The sequence below is a fragment of the Cottoperca gobio genome, chromosome 22 (assembly GCF_900634415.1).
Source record: "Cottoperca gobio chromosome 22, fCotGob3.1, whole genome shotgun sequence".
In the NCBI taxonomy this organism is placed as follows: Eukaryota; Metazoa; Chordata; class Actinopteri; order Perciformes; family Bovichtidae; genus Cottoperca; species Cottoperca gobio.
This window is the reverse complement of record NC_041376.1, coordinates 9,852,348-9,870,992: the sequence shown is the minus strand read 5'-3', so window position 1 is coordinate 9,870,992 and position 18,645 is coordinate 9,852,348. Positions and strand designations below refer to the sequence as shown.

Below are 18,645 nucleotides of genomic sequence, written 5' to 3'. Positions count from 1 at the left end.
AAGAAAAGACTATAATGTGAGGTAATATAATGGACGTATGGGTGAGATTATTATTATTATTATTATTATTTTTAAACCTGCTATCTCTTTGCAACTTCTTTGGTATAAGAGGACACGTAGATGTTAGTGGTACAGATCTGTTCTATAACCATGAACGTGGCTCTGTACTGAGCGGCTAACGCACACTGCAGCTTGATAACTGGAACAAACATATGATATGATGTAATATCTGGAGAAGTGAGTGTTACTATACTATACTTGATTAACTAGTAACAAATCTGGAAGTACTGGCTGGGAGACTTGATGGGGCCGCGATAACAGGGTGTATCAAGGGGAGAGTACGATAACAAACTCCCAGACTTTCTCAACTGGAGGTTAAAATTCGGGGTCTTTCTGACCAGCGGCACCTTGGCGGCAACGCCCTTTCTAGCCGCGCCTGCCTTGTTGCTTTGGGAGGTTTGTTGGGGGCAGGAGGCTGAACGGGACGTTACAGACGAAGCCGCGGGGCTGCCGCTGGTCCCCGTCCGTTTGGCAGAGCGGCTGAGGTAAATCTGTACTGTGACTATAATGTAGAAAAGAGCAAAGGAGCCAATGATGGAGGGGAGTGGTGCAGGTTGTCGGGGCCAGTTGGGTAGAGGGGGCCAAACGGAGACAAACAGGGTGAAGGAGGGTTGGTAGAATAAGTTAAACAGATGTAATCGCTGTTTTTTTGTGTCACAGTTAGTAAAAGCAACATAAAAATAGAGTGAAACAAGGGAATCTGACTCATGAATCATTTATTTTCCACTGTCCTGCCTCACTGGTCTAAATCAGTGGTTCCAATCCTGGAGAGTCAGGACCCCAGCAAGGGATTACTAGGTTAACCTGAGAGTTGTGAGATGATCAATGGGGCAGGAGAGAAGAAAAAATAATGTTTTGATACACAGGTTTACTGTAGATTCTAGCTAGCTAAAGTAACTGAAGAGTCTTTCATTCAGTTCAACATGCAAAAACGAGAAATTTGTCTCCAGGCGGCATACAATTCAACATATGGAGAATAAAATGTCCAATAATAAGTTACTACTTCATAAATACTGTTTACTTGGGTGTAAATGGAGAGGTTTAAACAAGCTGAGAGGTTTAGGAGACAAAATCCCTTCGTGATTAAACTGCATGAACTGTATGCAACCTGTGACAAGGATGCGAGCAGACACTGCTTTTATTGTAGCGGGTCACCTGCCAAAAATGTTGAAAACTGATCCAGATGCTTTCAAAAGGTAAAATGCTCAGAATATCTTAATTATCCTGTAACAAGAGTGGCTAAACATCAATATATATGTGAGGAAATAAGATTTAAAAATTCTTGGCAGCTTTGTGAATACTTTGCTGAAAGGGCCTACACACAAACAGAGAAAACTAAAAGCAGCAAAATCAAAGAGACTTCAATGGGAACAAATACTCATTTTGAGGGCAGGAAGATAATAAGAGCAGCGGCATATCTACTTCCTCTGAGCTGCAGCAAGGAATCTCTCAGAACAGATGATTCAAGTGTTCGCAAGGAAACTCAAAGAGGCTGTGAGGAAGCGAGTGTCAGAAATCTTTGTGTTGTTACTGTGGTGATAAACGACTAAATGCCTACGAGCGAAAGAGTGGGGCTGTGAGCAAACACACATACACGTTTTGTGAAGCAGCAGCAGCTTCATCCACAGTCAAACAAGTGTGGAGACACACAAGTGCAAACACTGCAAACACACTCTGACTCAGCTCTCAGTGGAGGTTAGGTATGCGCGTGTGTGTGTGTTAGTTAACTCAGTATAAAAACAATAAAGGGACACACACACACACACTTTGTCAACCCACTCCTGTCCCTGTCTGGACAGCTCTCTAATCATTGCACCGAAGGAAATCTCTAAAATGTAGGAAGAAAATTCCAAACAGGATATGAATTCAAATTTCAAAATAAAAGTCTTGATTTTATCCTTTGCTTCTGCACTGCAGTTTAGAGCAGAGATGAAGCATGTACAGAGATCAAAACAAATCAGCTGCAGTGTCCAGAGAGCTGTGTAGACTGGGGGCTTTAGGCCAGGCGAGGGGAGGGGAGGGAAGGGAGGAGCCTACCTTTGCAGTGGGTCACACGTCGCATCCCTTGTAAAGGTCACAGAGAAAGATACAAGCACCAGGTGAATGGTGGCATGGCTTCCTCACTTCCTGGTGTGTGTTATTATGAGAGCACTCCCTGTTTCCTGCTGGTGTTAACAGCAGCTTCTGCCCTTAATGCTCTTAATGAATCAGTGCTGCTGCCTTAATGGTTTGAATTAACTCGTGCTCATTCCTCCGTGACGGTGTCCCACCCTCTGCTCCTGTGTGGTGAAGGATTACATTTACCTCCCTACTTGCCTTTTTACCCCTTGTTTAGCCATCTACAAAGAAAAATACTCTGATTTTGGCTTTTTTTATAGCATTTTAAAAACTGTTGGTTCTAACTATTCTTTATCATATGAAAGTAAATTTAAGTAAAAAGCACATTTTGTTGTTTCAAATGAATCACTTTGCATGTAATCACTTCATCTATTGCAGGTAAGCATTATATTGGCAGAATTTACAGCAGCAATTATCATTTGTATTGGTTAACTGTCACCTAGGAGCAGTTTATGTCCATCCTGCTGCCCTGATCGGGCCGCTTTGCAGGAGATTTGTCAATAATTAATTCAGATATCCAATAAGTGGTGCACAGTCGTAATAAATAACTCTGTGGAAATCTGATGGTTACTGTTGGGAAATAAGATTTATTAGTCATTTTTATATTCTTTGCTATAATTTGACCTTGAGCTAAATAATTTTACTTAAATAAAAGTAATCACATGGAGTGTTGTTTGCAGCCTGAAATGAAGGGAAGTGGAGCCAGGTGTGTAAACCAAATGAGAAACAGCAGTTCAATTTACACAAAAATCAATAGCATGCTGAAGATGGACATTTGGATCAATACCTAATTCATTTCATATCAGTCCCTCAAAAATCCCAAATGTTATGGATGGCTCATCCTGTGCTACTGAATTAAAAAAATTGTACGTACCATAGCTCCCAAATATCCCATCAAATACTAAAAAGTTGTTTAAAATCTGCCAGAAAAATAAGAGTAATCATGAGCCAAAGCTATCTAAGCGAGGTTGCAGGTAGCTTAGATGAAGACAGCTGAAAGAACTTAAAAGGAAATTGTATTATTTTTTAACCTGGGTCTTGTTATTATTACAGCAATAATGACTATTGGTGATCCTAACTCTGCATTCTCGTAGTCGTAGAGCTCTGGGACTCCATTAATCTTTTAAAAACGTTTGCTTTTTGGGGCTTTTGGTTAGCCGGAAATTTGCAGAAGTATATTACATTACATTACAGGTCATTTAGCAGACGCTCTTATCCAGAGCGACTTACATTGAACTAAGTACAGGGACAGTCTCCCTGGAGCAACTCAGGGTTAAGTACCTTGCTCAGGGGTACAATGGTGGCAGCCTGGTGTATCTATAGTTCAGTTGGACTCAGTGACAAGTGCTTTAAATTATCTATGTAAACTTATTTAATTTGGACAGCTGTAGGGGGCTTGTGCAGCTTGGCTCAATATATTGTACTTTTTGCCAAACCACATCTCCTCAGTCTCTCTTTCGTGGAAACATAGTCAGAATGGCCACAATTATAAGAGTAAGTATGAGACCTGAAAAGAAAATATATCTGAATTTAATTACATTTAAATGGTTAGTGGCATAAAGAGCTTATTAAAAAGAGAAGATGAATGGAAGTCTGGATGTGAAGATGTAGTAATGGATGAAGTGGACTTGTGATGAATGGATCATGAAATGATGAATGTTTGACACACAACATGTAGAGTAGCCTCAGTGGTCCTCTGTGTGCAGAAAACAGTTCTAGGCACTGAGAAGTAATTTCTTTATTTTGACAGGATTTATAAAATATACATTGACCTTAAACTGACACAGGGAGCCACTGAGTATGTGGTGTCAAATGACTCTCATGAAATATCATAGCTGTCGGGCTACAGAGCCATAAAGGTGCCTCTAGTTCTTACCTGCATTGAACACTGGATCCCTCTGTTTGCTGCAAAGTAAATGAGTAAACAGACATCTGTCATTCAGCATCACGCCTCCAGATAAACCATTGTATGTTTTAGATTTGCTTCATAAGGAGATCAGCGTCTTGTCTGGTGTTTCAAACTAGAAGATGAATGCTTGAGCCATTACATGGAGAAAGCTGATTTTGCATGACGTCTGTGTTACCTGTCACTTTTTTTGCCGCTGGAATTGCTGCCGGTGGATCCGGCGCGAGTTCGGTTTCCCTTGGAGTCGCCCGAATCTTTCCGCGAAAGCGTTCCCACATGTTCGTTAGAGTTGGCTCTCCTCACAGTGCTGGGGTGAGAAGGGAGGTGGACAGAGGCAAAACAAAAAGACAGGAAATAAATAGGTCATAAAAATACATGGTGCTGCTTTCCTAAAACTGCCCTCTGCCTTCTCTCGTGATTCAGCTCAAATCTGCCTTAAAATTGCGTGTGACTCTTTGCAGAAGTGTTGTTGTAGTTTCCCCACATTTATCCACTCCGGTGATCATAACTACAATGTCAGTACAGACCTGTGCAGATCTGCATATTGGCGGTGCAGACAGCCTGCCTATTTCTAACAATGAAAAGACTCCATCAGCAATCCAATGGCCAGTAGGCCCAGTCACCTAATCCGCCCTATGGGAGAAAAGTCTATACAAATCCTAAAACTGGCCGGTGGCTGTTATCCCTTCTGGAGAGCCTGTGTGTGTTTGTTCAGTAAAGAGCAGAATGGAGATGGAATACGAGAGAGAGGGAGTGAGAGAGAGAGAGGGAGAGAGAAAGAGAGAAAGAGAGAGAGAGAGAGGGGAGATGGAATATGAGAGAGAGGGAGTGAGAGAGAGAGGGAGAGGGAGTGAGAGAGAGAGAGGGAAAGAGAGAAAGAGAGAGAGAGAGAGAGAGATCTCTCTCTCTCTCTCTACTCCTCTCGCTCTCTGCTCTCTTTTACGATTTCCTATTCTCCTCTCTGGCTATGGCTCTTCTCTTTCTCTCTCTCCGCTCTCTCGATCGATCTCTCTATCGCGCCAGTGTCTCTGTCCTCCCGCGTATCGTTCTTTCTCTCTCCTTCTCTCTTTCTCTTTCCTCCTCTCCTCTATCTCTTCTCTCTCTCGTTTCTCTTTCCCTTCTCGATCTTTCTTTCTTCCTCTCTATTCTCTTTCTCCCCTTTCTTTTCTCGACCCCTCTCTCTCTTTCTTTCTCTCTTTCTTTCTCTTTCTCTTTGCTTTCCTCTTCTACTCCTCTTTTCTCTTTCCTCTTCTCTCTCGCATTATCTTTCTCTATCTCTTGATTCTTTCCTTCTTCTCTCTCTCTTTTTTCTCTCTTTTCTCTTTCTCCTTTCTCATTTACTTTCTATATCTATCGTCATTTACTCTTCCTCCTTTCTTTCTTTCTATATATATTATATTTCTCTTTCTCGCTCTCTCTCTCTCTCTCCTCTCTCCTCGCTCTCTCTCCTCTCTCTCTCTCTCTCTTTTATCTTTCCTCTCTCTCTCTTGCTTTTTACTCTCTCTCTTCTCTGTCTCTTTCTCTTTCTTTCTCTCTCTTCTCTTTCTTCTCTCTTTCTTTCTCTTTCTCTTTCTTTTTCTCTTTTTTTTCTCTTTCCTTTCTCTCTCTTTCTTTATCCTCTCTCTTTCTCTTTATCTTTCTTTGCTCTCTATCTTTCTTTCTCTCTTTCTTTATACTTCTCTTTTCTTTCGTCTCTCTCTTTTCCTCCTCTTTCCTATCTTTCCTCTCTCTCTTTCTTTCTCCTCTCTCTTTCTCTTTCTCTTTCTCCTTCTTCTCTCCTCTCTTTTTCTTTCTCTCTCTTTCTCCCTCCTTTCTCTTTCTCTTTTCTTTTCTACTGCTCTCTCTTCTCTCTCTCTCCTCTCTCTCTCTTCTCTCTCTCTCTATCTCCTCTCTCTTCTCTCTCTCTCTCTCTCGATCTTGGTTTTCTCTTTCCTACTTACTCTCTCTTTATCTTTCTCTTTCCCTCTCTCATCTCTCTTTCTCATTTCCTCTCTCTCTCTTTCTTTCTCTCTATCCTCTCATATCTATCTCTATTTCTCTTTTCTCTCTACCTCTCTGTTCCATATCCTCTCTATCTTTTCATCACTTTCATCATTCTCTATCTTTCTTTCATCTCTCGTCTTTTATCTTTCTTTCTCTATCTCTTCTTTATCTATTTGCTTTCTCTTTATCTTTCTTTATATTCTCTCTCTTCTCTTTCATCTTCTCTCTCTCTTTCTCTTTCTCTCCTCTCTCTTTTTAATTTATCATTCCTTCTTTATATCTATCTCTCTTTTCTTTCTCCTCTTTCTTTCCTCACTTTATCTTATTTCCTACCTCTGCTCTATATTTATATCTCTATCTTCTCTTTCCTTCTATCTCTTTTTTCTCCTCTCTCCCTACTCTCCCTCTTCTCTCTATCTCTATCTTCTATACTCTCTTCTCTTTTCCTCTTCTTACTTTACCTTTTCCTATCATTTCCACTCCTCTATCCCCAAGCACTCCTCGTCATTTCCCCTTCACTCCTAATTCCACTTTTCTTTTCCCGACTTTTCCACTTCCTTCTCCTTTCTCCTTTTCTATATCTCCTCTACTCATCACTCTACACTACTCTCTTTCTCTTCTATCTCTCTCTCTCTTCTCACCTCCTTTTCTTTCTCTTTCCTCCTCTGCCTCGTCCTTTCTTTCTTCTCTCACCCGTGCCCTACTCCGGTTCCTTATTTCTCCTTTTCTCTTATATCTCTCTCTATCTCTCTCTCTTTTCTCCTTCCTCTTCTCTCTCCTTTTTTTACTCTCCTTTCTCTTTTCTCTTTTTTCTTTCTCTCTTTCTCTTTCTTCTTTCTCTTTCTTTCTCCTTTCTCCCTCTCTTTCTCTATCTCCTTCATATGTTTTCTCTCTCTCTCTTCTCATCTTCTCTCTTTCTCTCTCTCGATCTCTCTATCTCTCTCATCTCTCCTCCTATTCTCTATCTTTCTTTTTTCTCCCCTTCATCTATCTCTCTCCTTTCTACTTATTTTTTTCTCTATCTAATATCTTTCTCTTTTTTCCTATTCCTATTCCTTATCTCTTTTCATCATTTTCCTATCTATCATTTTATAATATATTTATCTATATATTCACATCTTTCCTCTATCATTATTCTTTCTCTCTCTTCTTTTCTCCTTTCTCTACTCTCTCTATATCTTTAATATCTATATATTCTCTCTCTTTATCTCTCTCTTTATTTCTGGTCCTCCCCTCTTTCTTTCTTTCTCTTTTTTTACTTCCTTCCTCCTTCTTTTTTTTCTTTTACTTTTCTTTTCTCTCTCCACTCCTCCACTCCCCCTTCCACCCCCCTTTTCTTTTACCTTTTTTATCTTTCTCACCTCTCTCTCTTCTCTCTTTGCCTTCTTCCTTTTTTCTCTCTCTCTTTCTCTCTCTTTCCTCTCCTCTCTTTCTCTTACTCTTCCTTTTCCTATTCTTTCCTCTCTCCTCTTCCCTTTCTTTCATCTTCTCTCTCTTTATCTCTATATTCTTTAATCTCTCTCTTTCTCTTCTCCCCTTACTTTCTAGAAGAGAATAATAGTAAAAAGAAGAGAGGGACTGTTGTTTGCTTTGTTATCCCACGAGGGATCATAGTAATTGGGCCACAGGGTTTTGGGGAAGGCAATTGATTCTTTGCCAACACTGATGGGATTGTGACCGATCTGCAGTTTGGACTAACCCCAGTCACACACTGTAAACAACACAAACAAAGACGATGACTTCAACAAAAAATAAGGATTATTTTTAGCAATGAGAGAAATGTCACAATGTCACAACTATCATGTAACTCGGTGATGAATTAATAGCTGAAAGTAATGGTTAGTATGCATCGCAGCAGACGGTGATGTTATATCGTAACTTGATGATCCTCTCACCTGAGGGGCAGGTAGAGAATTCTGGTAGAGCGAGACAGAGAGGACAAACTGGACAGATTGGCAGGACATCACATTGTAGGTGGACAGGAGGACATAAACAGGACATAACATAGTTGGAAAGGAGAGAGAGACATGCAAGGCAGGAAATATGGGAAAGACAGACTCACAAAGATAAACAGAGACTGAAGCTAAAAATCTTCCTCGCCATTTTACAGAATAAATCATTACTAATCAAAACTTAAGAGGTTCCTGAGAGGAGGATTGTGGATTTCACAAGCGAGAAGACTGCTGCAATTAGGGTCAAGAAGATGCCCTTAAAATTGTTAATATTCAATGTCGGTCAAAATCAAACCGTCCATTTAGCACAGCAGCAAGAAAAGACATTCATTAGCTTCATTTATATCCAAGCAGACAATTGGGAATAGCAAGGTTCAAAACCACCTGGTTTAAATTAAGTAATTATAAAGAATGGGTATTTTATTGGCTAATTCCAGTATTTTCCAGTAGTACTCAATAAATTAAAATTGTGTCAACTTAAAGACCTATAAAGAAATTAAATAACAAGGGATTCAGTATTTCTCTATAAAAATATAAAATATAAAATATAAAATATAAAATATAAAATATAAAATATAAAATATAAAATATAAAATATAAAATATAAAATATAAAATATAAAATATAAATATAAATATAAAATATAAATATAATAAATAAATGAATAATTGAAAAGCAAAAACAAGGATATAGACAAAACTAAATCACATTTCCTGAAATTGATATCCTCTAACTTGGGGTTTGTTTCTATCAACCATCCTCGTACTTGCTACATTTCAATCTCTCCAGTACACCTCAAAGTGACAGTCAGCGAGCATTAAAAGTAACAACTCTCAGTATTGGAAAACATCCCCAGAGCAGAAATATAAATACACACATAGAAAATCAAGGAAATAACACCACAGGGGAGTTAACAGCAGTGAGGACTGGAGCTGGTCCCTGCTGTCTGCTGGGCTTCATTGGATTATGGTAATGTCATCAAGAGATAGGAACAGGCTATTGTTCCCCTGACAGACAATATTGATAACCTGTGCGCGCACACACACACACACACACACACACACACACACACACACACACACACACACAACACACACACACACACACACACACACAACACACACACACACACGAGCAGACATGACAACACTGTCTCTCTGTTTATCAGCCTTGTTAAATGTCAGTCTCCTTGGCTGATAAAAATATGTGACGATGTATGGCTCCAATGATCTGACATGAAGCAGACAGACACGAGTAAAAAATGTCTCGAGGCAAATAAAATGTCTGGAAAGAAAGACGTGATATAAGACCTCACAACCTGGCCTACATGCAGCTCTATCTGGATTTAACACGTGTAGCACAGCGTTAAAGAGACCCGAAGGTTCAGTAAAGCGACACTTAAGATGAAACACTCGACTTGAGTTAGAGCTGTATCCCAAACCGAACACATAAGTCACTTACTTAAGTAGCTAAGTATATTTCTTTCCTCACCTCTTGCTGGCTGTTGTGCTGGTGTCCTTCCTGGATCCAGATGCAGATGGGGAGGGCAAAGTGCCGCTGCCTTTCTTTGGTAGGATGGTCCCGTTGTTTACTGTGGGCCGTAATGGCAGGGTGGCAATCATTGGCCTGGCTGGAAGAAAAAGGACAACAACAGGGCATATTCAGAAAAAATAAGCTGAATCCAAGTGTAGTATCAGGGACAACTGTGGTGTCATGAAAGTTCTGAGAGTCAAATCTGAGAGTCAGAAAATTGCATTTCAGGGTGTATAATTATCTTGATTATAAGTGGAATGGGAGGAGGGGCAGGTGTAGTGCAAAGCCTCCCAGCATGCACTGGGGTAACAGGTTTCACTCTCTGTTTATGCATGTAATATTATTATTGGGTTTGACATTTTGTTTCCAGCTCACCTGTTATTATTACAGTATAAGTAAAATATGGTTAGACCATGATGTCTTGAAGGACTGTGAAGTTTTGCACAAAAAAACCTTCTGCCATAAAATGTGTAATTACTGAGGAATCACATTTCTGTCCACTCTCTTTGTTTGTTATTGGTTAATGCAATAATGATGGTTTTAAAAACATAAATTGAACAGTAACACTTAGTAATTGCACTAATTGTCGTTTAGTGTACAATCATTGATGCAGCCTTAAACACCACACATATAAAATACCCTCTCTGCAATTATATCATACTCTTCAGTGAGGGTTCAAAGAGACGTGAAATAATGGCACACTGTAATATATCAAGTATATGCAGCACATGATAAATCCTAAATGTAATGCAAATAGAAATTAGCTTATCTTCTCATTTTATTGGTAATGTTGTTCCGTTTTGCTCACTTTTCCATACAGATATATTTACAAACACACACACACACACACACACACACACACACACACACACACACCAGTTGGCAAGCCCAGAATAACAAATCCAAGCTGCAGCTTTATCTGCAGTGATAAATATTTAATAGACCCTGTTTCATCCAGTAGACACAGACACAGACACACACACACACACACACACACACACACACACACACACACACACACACACACACACACACACACACACACACACACACACACACACACTGCTCTGTTATCTTTCATGTAGTAATTACGCAGCGGTGGCAAACTGAGCTTGTTATTTTGTTAGCATGTTAAAGAAGATGAATGTGTGTGTTTCTGTGTGTATGTCTGTGACTGTCCATATGTAGTCTGTGTGCACGAGTGAAGCTTTCTGAAACAGATTGTGCTTCAGTAGAGGAAAGCAGGCTGCTGACTCCCTGCAGCTAAAAGGCAGAATAACGGACAGCTCTGAGTCATCCTTCAGCTCCCAAATCAAACTGAAACTCCATCCGTCCGCAGTCACTCTGGAGACTGAAACTGGCAGCAGCTCAGAATCATAATATGTTTCTGTTTCATTACTTAAAAAGCAACATTTGAGGACAGAGAGGCAAGAAGTGCAGCTGATTTCACATGCAGACTTCAACAGCCTCTTGGGTAAGGAGGCTATTTTAGAGACAAATTGTATCAAACACACCTCATACTATATACCTATACAATCGGCATGCAGTATTATTACACCACAAAAACAAACCGGTGGAGAGCAGTAGCAGTAGGAAGAGTTGATTCAGAGTACAGGGTTGTGTCTTTTAACGGTGAGGTGTTGATTTACCTATAACTTACGGAATAGTTTGACATTTTGGGAAATATGCGAAATGAGTACTTTGCAGCTTATTACGCACTAAGTGACACTCATTGATAACTCAAAATGATCAGTGAGTCTTTGGACTATTTACACTGCAGACACAAATTCCCCGTTTGACAATAAATCTGTTTCTATCTTTGTCTTTAGATCACGGCGCATTGACCTCAGGCAGTGCCGTGCTTAAAGTAACTGTGTGTTTCCTAATGGAATACTACACTGGATACAACACAATACTAGCAGGCAGTGACTGAAATGTGCTTTTTGTAAACACAACACCAAGCCTAGTTAGTGCAGGCAGACTTCAGAGTCAGCCTACCTTGCTTCCCAACATTGCTGTTCGCTGATGGAGACTTTCTCATCAAAGTGGGGTCTATGCACACGACGCACACAACACGTTTAAGGGCACAACACAACACAGTAAGGTAGGGAGGAAGAGAGAGGACACCAGGGAGAGGAAGGAGATAAGTAGGATATAAAGGAAAGGAGACATCATCGGGAAAGAGAGAGAACAAAGTTGAGAAGGTGGAAAAGGAAACCTCCAAGAACATGCAAGCCAGAAGAACTGCTGACCCTTTAGAAGTAACGGAAAAAGCCATGAAAAAACATGTCTGTGTGTGTATGTTACCTTTGGTGGGTCCTCTGCGTGAGCCCATCGCCTGCTGCTCCTCGGACACGTTGAGCCGGCGCACAACGTCGGCCAAAGCAGATTTAAGCAGCTGAATCTCGTCCTCCTGCATCTGGACCCTCTGCTCCAAGGAGGCGATGCGGTCGGTGACCTCCATACTGCTGGCTGCTGACGCACTGTCATCTGTGTAAACACGGAGAGCTCATGTCAGAGATTTGGAAAATGTCCCGATGCTGGCCTATAGTGGCCTTTTATATTATATCAAATATAAGTCAGTGAGTGCTGTCCACGGCTGCTTACCGCAGGCTGAGTTGCTATTCGAACATGTTCTCTTCAAAATAAATAGTTCAACATTTTGTCAAGAGTTAAAGGAGAAAATAGACACTACTCTCATGTCTGTGTGTTCGATATGAAGCTACAGCCAGAAGGTGGTTAGCGTAGCTTAGCATAACACTGTTTAACGGATTACATCCTTTCCGATAGAAAGGTTTAGTTTTTCTCAGAATGTTTCTTTTTGAAACCACTTAAAAGGCACACTGAGTTGGAGTTTTCACTTGTGATCTGAGTTTTATAGAGTTTATTTACATATACAGTATATACAGTATATACATTATATAATTATTACCCCCCGAAAAACAGCATCCCTACATTTCTTGGATTTTAGATTACTATCTACCATTACTATTATTTCATGCAGATGGAGACAAAAAGGACAGAAGGAAAGTGAAAAGCCATTCCCTCATTAGTCTCTCAGAGGATATATACCAGTTCTCTCCCACTTGTTCCCTGCCAGATTGTCTTGTGCTTTCCTGCCAAGCTCTCCAGCGATCTTCTAGTTTACCTGTTTGCCTGACCTGCCGTTTTGACCCTGCCTGGATTACTGAGTAAACTGAACTATATTGTATTCTGCCTGTCTCTGTGTCGTGCTTTTGGGTTCAAGTCTGTCGGTTCCAGCGACCCTTACAATTATCACCTCTCCACCTGACATCCTGATAGAGGCCAAGCACAGGCCACCAGGGTCCACTTCATTAATGACAACACACAGGGTCGCCTCTATTAAGAGTTTGATGTCACAGTAGTTCGATGCAATATTAATGTAAATCACTGCTGTGTTTCCCCTGCAGACATGTAATAACAGAGTGATGCATTATGCATTAGAGAGCAGGCATCTGGTGATTAGGCGGATCTGCACTCTGTGTTTATTCTGAGCTGAATCGCGTCCGACCGGTTACATTATGGAAATCTGAGGAAGCACTTGACTTCTGTAGATAAGATTCTTAAAAACAGTCAAGTACGACAGCGTTTTAAACATTCAGGACAACCCGGACCAGAGCCGCTTCGCAAATATTTGCTTGTAGATAAAAGATCCTTTCGGTGTCAAGTATTTTTATTACTTTAATATAAAAAGAACATAAATGACATATCATGATTATCCTGGCCAAAATAATTGCGATTCACAACGTTATCTTTATAATCATCAAAATATGCTTAAAACTCTTCAAAAGCCTTGAAAGCCTAAAGTCAATTTCTTAATCGCTGCAAAAAATGTCATGTCAAAACAATTGAGAATATATTCAGGTAGAAAATCCCCAAATCGTGCAGTCAGACATGTTTTTAGATCACAAGTAGTCAGAAGTATTTATTCCCACAAGGTCCAATGAGGTAATTTTAATTTAATTGGCAGAACATGCAATTTCACAGAGTGGACAAATCTCATTAGTGAGCGAATTCCTCTGCCTGTTATGAATTGTTTCAGTCGGGGAGACCCTTGATGAGACCGGATGGTAAATTGGTGCATTATGCAGATGGGACACTTTATGCTTGCAGCAGAAAATGGAAATCTGAGCAAATTCAGAAAGGCTGAATCAACCAATTACTTTTCACACAGAAACACACCAGCTATAGTGTGCATGTATACACACAAGCGTTTCCCTTTAGTCGCCGTGACAGATACTCGTGTTTTGTGATTAATAGCGTGGTGGACACGTAAGAAAAGATATCACTGATACACTGCTTCATATTGACAATGCACCGGCCCACCAAGAGAGAGTCCATAATGAAAGCTCCTCATCTGCACAAATGGAGGCAGATGAAAACTGCAGGTGCATAATTTAATACATTACACTCCCAGCAGTGAAGTATAGTGTGCTCATACATTCACTTACAGACAGATCTCTACTCAAAGGAAATTTCTTGTTTCATAACGCACAACGCCAATCTTACTTCTTCATTTGAAACCCACAAAGCCTTTTCCAGATAACTTTCCGCTCACCTGAGACTCTTCCTTTGAAACGGCGCTTGTTCATATTCACATGTGAATATCCGGAGATAAAGCTTCTATTATCTGTTCAGCATCTGTTGAGGGTCTGCTCCCAACAATGACAGCATGATACCATTGGTCCTTGAAGTACAATGACTGGCTGTCACGGACCGGCACAGCGCTAACATCCTCCGTCTGTCACCCTGCTCCCCGGTTCAAACCTCTGGGGCAAGTTAACACCCCACAACACGTTCACAGACGGGACGCAAATCAGAAAGTGTGTGTGAAGAATGTGTGTTGATGTGACCACAGCAGTCATGATTTAGATTCGGCTAAATTTGCCCAGAGAGTCAGAATCAGTAAGATGTCAATCTTCATTTAACAACAAATCCATCAGCACATACACCCACGGACACACGTGTCTCTCTTTCATCCCCACAAAAGCAGATCATACACCCCACCAGTCTCCTCTCGCCCCAGAGCGCAGTTTACACCTGTCAACCGGCTGCTGAAATTACTTCATGTCTGTCAGTCTTCTTCAGCTACTCTCTGAATATCTTTTTCTGTCCCTATTTCATTATCTAGGTCAATATGTGGCTGTGTCGCAAATCTGAGACAGATCTCTGAGCCCGTCTATCTGCTCACCCTAATGCGTCGGGACACGCTGCTCCCTATTACCTTCCTCTGAGAGGCGATGCCATTTCTGGTGGGACCACCTGCCTGTTTAAGTGCTTGTCCATCACTTCAGCCACAGGGACAAAACGAAGGGAAAACATTCATTCTCCTCAGTTCATTTTTCCTGCTGTATAACCGCTCCGCCTCCCCTACTTTATTTTCTGCATCATCTACTGACCTCACTGACATCAATAATGGACACTGGAGTATGCACACATGCTCTGACCCATTTGACCCCTTCTGCACTCTCATCAACCACAAAGATCAATACACTGAAGGAGTAAAACGTCTAAAATAGTCCCAGGAAAATGCCTCTGATCAACGCAAAGGGAGCACTCTCATATTTTGAGCTATGCATTGTAACCTCATGTATAAAATATATCCTGCGGCAGCGCTGTGTTGATCTGAGCTGTCTGGCTTTCTAGCTGACTCACTCCTTCACTGGAGCATTTACAGACTGCCATATAATATATTAACACACAGGCGAGGATATAAATATAAATGCACACTCAAGGTATAAAATAACATTACGTTAAGGAAATTTCCTCTGAGGGGTAATGTCATAATACCAGCTGTCTCACCATGTGTCCACGTACTCCTGCACACTTTGACACTAATCCACTGACAAGCAGAGTGATTGATGTCTATTTTCTTTTCACTCAGCGGTGCAGAGAAGCCAAACAATAAAGCTAAATTGACTTGATGGAAAGTCAGGCTAAGCTGCGCCACAAAGGGGGGGTGGGGGGGGGGGGTTCTGAAAAACCACAACCAGCGTTTGCAGAAAACCAAAACATCAGAGAAACGTGAGTCTGCAGGAAACGGCCTGTCACAACATTATGACAACAATTCCTGTTTTTCAGAGCCAGTGGGACAGCGCTATCTATCTACTTACTGGATGCAGATGGCAAACAGTACTTTGCAATTTCAAAACGTGACTACACACAGCCAGGCGGTGCTCTGCCATTGTGGCAGTTCAGCTGCTGCAGATTATGCCTTCTGGAAAATCATTTCTCCCAAGACCAATGAGTCACACTTACTAAACAACCCGACTTCAGGTGGCTTCACTAATGGAAGTCAGGACCTAATCATAATCACGTGGCATGCAGGATTACATTTTATGCCAAGAGGTAAAATGAGGGAGTGATTTAGAGAGACAGGGAGAAAGGTACAGATGGAGACACAGTTGAATTGGAGTGAATGTGGTGTGAAAGTGAATAAGCTTGATAATAAAACTACACTCTACACTACTATACTCTACACACATGTAGCTCTGTGAGGCTGTACTTAACACTAGCTTATTAGCACTAAACACAAAGTACAGCTGAGGATGATAGGATTGTCATTGGTTTTGCAGTTATTTGGTCATAAACCAAAGTATTGGACACATTATAATTTTGATGTCAGGATTTCGCTAGAAGAAAAGATAGAGGATCGCTACAGTAGTTATAATTCATCCACTGGGGAGCATGAATGTGTGCACCAAATGTATTAGCAATCCATTAAATAGTATAAAATAGTATATTAAATAGAATAATATAAATGTGCGTTGCTGAATGGCAGTAATTCAGTAACTCAGATGTAGATGGCGAGACATGACAAATGTGATGCTTAAAATTTCAGCATTCAGACTGAAATCATCCATCCAGGTACATGTCAGCCATTCAATTGAGTTAGAGATTGGAGAAAGAATAGAGAAAGAAAGAAGAGGAAATAAGAGAGTTACTTAAAGTGTCATCAATCCCGTGTGTCACCTGCAGCGGATAACCTGACGGAGGTGTATTAGCTAATCAACTGGCCAGATTAAGGAGACAGACGCTTGGTTTACAAGCTGCCTCTGATGGCTCCTGCTGGACCGGAGCTTAGGAGCTATAAATAGTAAGAGGTGGATCTGAGGAAGGGAAGCCCTCACACACGACCTGAGTGAAGCATACAGAGCAGGGAGAGCTTGAGCTCTTATCAAAACAGAAGCATTTAAAAAATACAAGGAGACTGACAGAGCCATAAAGACAGAGCTGTGTATGTGTACGTGTGTGTGTGTGTGTAGATCATAAAGAGTGTGTGTCTGGGTTAAAGAGGAGCATGAAGAGATGCCAAATGACTCCCACGAGAGATCCTACTGTCTTTGTACGAACACGTTAAACCTTTCCTTCCTCCCATCAGCAACATCCTTCCTGGGGTCAAACTCAGGTCAAATGGGAGGCTGCTCCCCCACCTTGCTACTCTCAGCATCACTCTGACTCCCCCCCCCCCCCCCACACACACACACACGAAGCACTGACTCTTAGAAGAACTGAGTATGGCTGAGTGCATGATCACGTGATGCAAAAAAACGGCATCAGCATTTCTGTTGGTCTGTACAGAGTCGTAAGGGACTGTACACAAATTATTACAGGGGTAATTTCTCTTTTGCTCAGAGAACAGTACGTCTGACTTATTTTTGGGGAGCAGAGAAAGATGTGTGTGTTTTTAAACACCCCAAAATTATATTTCAGCATTTCCTTGCTGGATTAATACATTTTAAGCGAGCACAGCTGCTCATAAAGGTAAGCTAAATTATTCGTTTCTCTGTTTTATATCATATTAAACTGAATTTTTTTGGGTTTTGCACTGACAAAACAAGACATTTAAAGACATCACCTTGGACTGGGATGGACATTTTAAACTATTTTCTGACATTTTATAGACCAAACGATTAATCATCAGATAATTCGATAATGAAAATAATCGTTAGTTGCATCCCTGGTGGTATGTTGCTATACTAGAGAGAGGCTGCTGCAGCTCTTTTTTCCAAGGCCAAATACAATTATAATAATACTGGGAAGGGCCTTGCAATTTGAAATGATTGAAATATGAGAATTAACTTTGGTTTATTGATTTAATTTAGCTATAGTCCTTAAAGCCTTTCTGAGACAGTGTGAAGAATCTGAATGCCACAAAGAAAAAAAGAAAAGAAAGTAGACCGACACACACACTCCTGCACACACTCTTCTCTGTCAGAGAGGAAGTGTTCACGGTGTGGCGGAGGGCTTATGCTGGACATGTGGAGCAGATCTTGCTCAATGCTAGTGATCCCTAAACTTGATGGGTTTGATCTTGGCAGCAGGCTTGATGTGTATTCTCTCTCTCTGCGTCTGTAACCTCGTTCACCTCTCTCTCTGTTTCTCTGTTCCCCGCTCTCGCAGGAAAGTGCAGTGGGATGGATTCTTGGAAGAAGTCTGGGAGTTAACTGACTGTGGGAAGAAAAAGAGCCACTGAAGGATTAAAAAGAGGGCTAGGCAGTAAAATATCTTTATCGTCTTTCGCTAATATGTTGCTCACTCGAATGAGAGATTAGCTTTACCATTAGACTGTTAGACGATATGCACCGCGTGGGATGTTTGGAGCATTAACACGCTAAGCTAGCTGAGTCAAACAGCATCCTGCAGCCATAAAAATGAGATTGACTTTTCAACAATAACCCGTGCAAGATAAGTTTGGCTTAAAATGTACATAAATGATGTTGTAATAGGGATTTTGGAGGATAACACTACTAGAGATTTGCAAAAAAGTGAATCTAAAATTGTAATCTTTAAGATTTTCATCAAATCAAACCCTGTTTCTGATACTATTAGTGGTCTGCATGTTTACAGCAATAGCCATTCGATGCATTTACAGTGTGTAATACATCGCTATATAGTGGTGTTCATTGTTAGTGACTGAGTCCGCCATTCCTTCCTTCGCATGCATGAGGGATTCAAATAAAATGATGCAACAGTAACACAGTTTGAGTTGTAATCTCTCTCCCTGCATACAGAAAAGGTCAAAGCTTGTAATGGCCTTTAAATAGCTTTTATTCATCAGTTCTTCAGACA

General features: G+C 40.8%; 1 protein-coding gene across 9 annotated transcripts in view; it reads right to left on the bottom strand.

The window, feature by feature from the left end:
• The window catches only part of eml1 (EMAP like 1), a 54,182-nt gene that overhangs the window by 12,834 nt on the left and 22,703 nt on the right, over window positions 1-18,645 (bottom strand). For 3 of the 9 annotated variants that reach the window (XM_029461088.1, XM_029461083.1, XM_029461084.1), the window contains exons 2-8: window positions 11,860-12,042; window positions 11,551-11,604; window positions 9,511-9,649; window positions 7,963-8,010; window positions 4,263-4,391; window positions 4,055-4,083; window positions 2,098-2,124 (exon numbers count right to left, since the gene is read on the bottom strand). In XM_029461088.1, the coding sequence (XP_029316948.1) occupies window positions 2,098-2,124; window positions 4,055-4,083; window positions 4,263-4,391; window positions 7,963-8,010; window positions 9,511-9,649; window positions 11,551-11,604; window positions 11,860-12,042 (609 nt within the window). Of the gene's footprint in view, window positions 1-2,097; window positions 2,125-4,054; window positions 4,084-4,262; window positions 4,392-7,962; window positions 8,011-9,510; window positions 9,650-11,550; window positions 11,605-11,859; window positions 12,043-14,131; window positions 14,314-18,645 lie in introns of those variants that run through there. The other 6 variants (XM_029461087.1, XM_029461086.1, XM_029461085.1 and 3 more) reach the window with 6 other exon arrangements.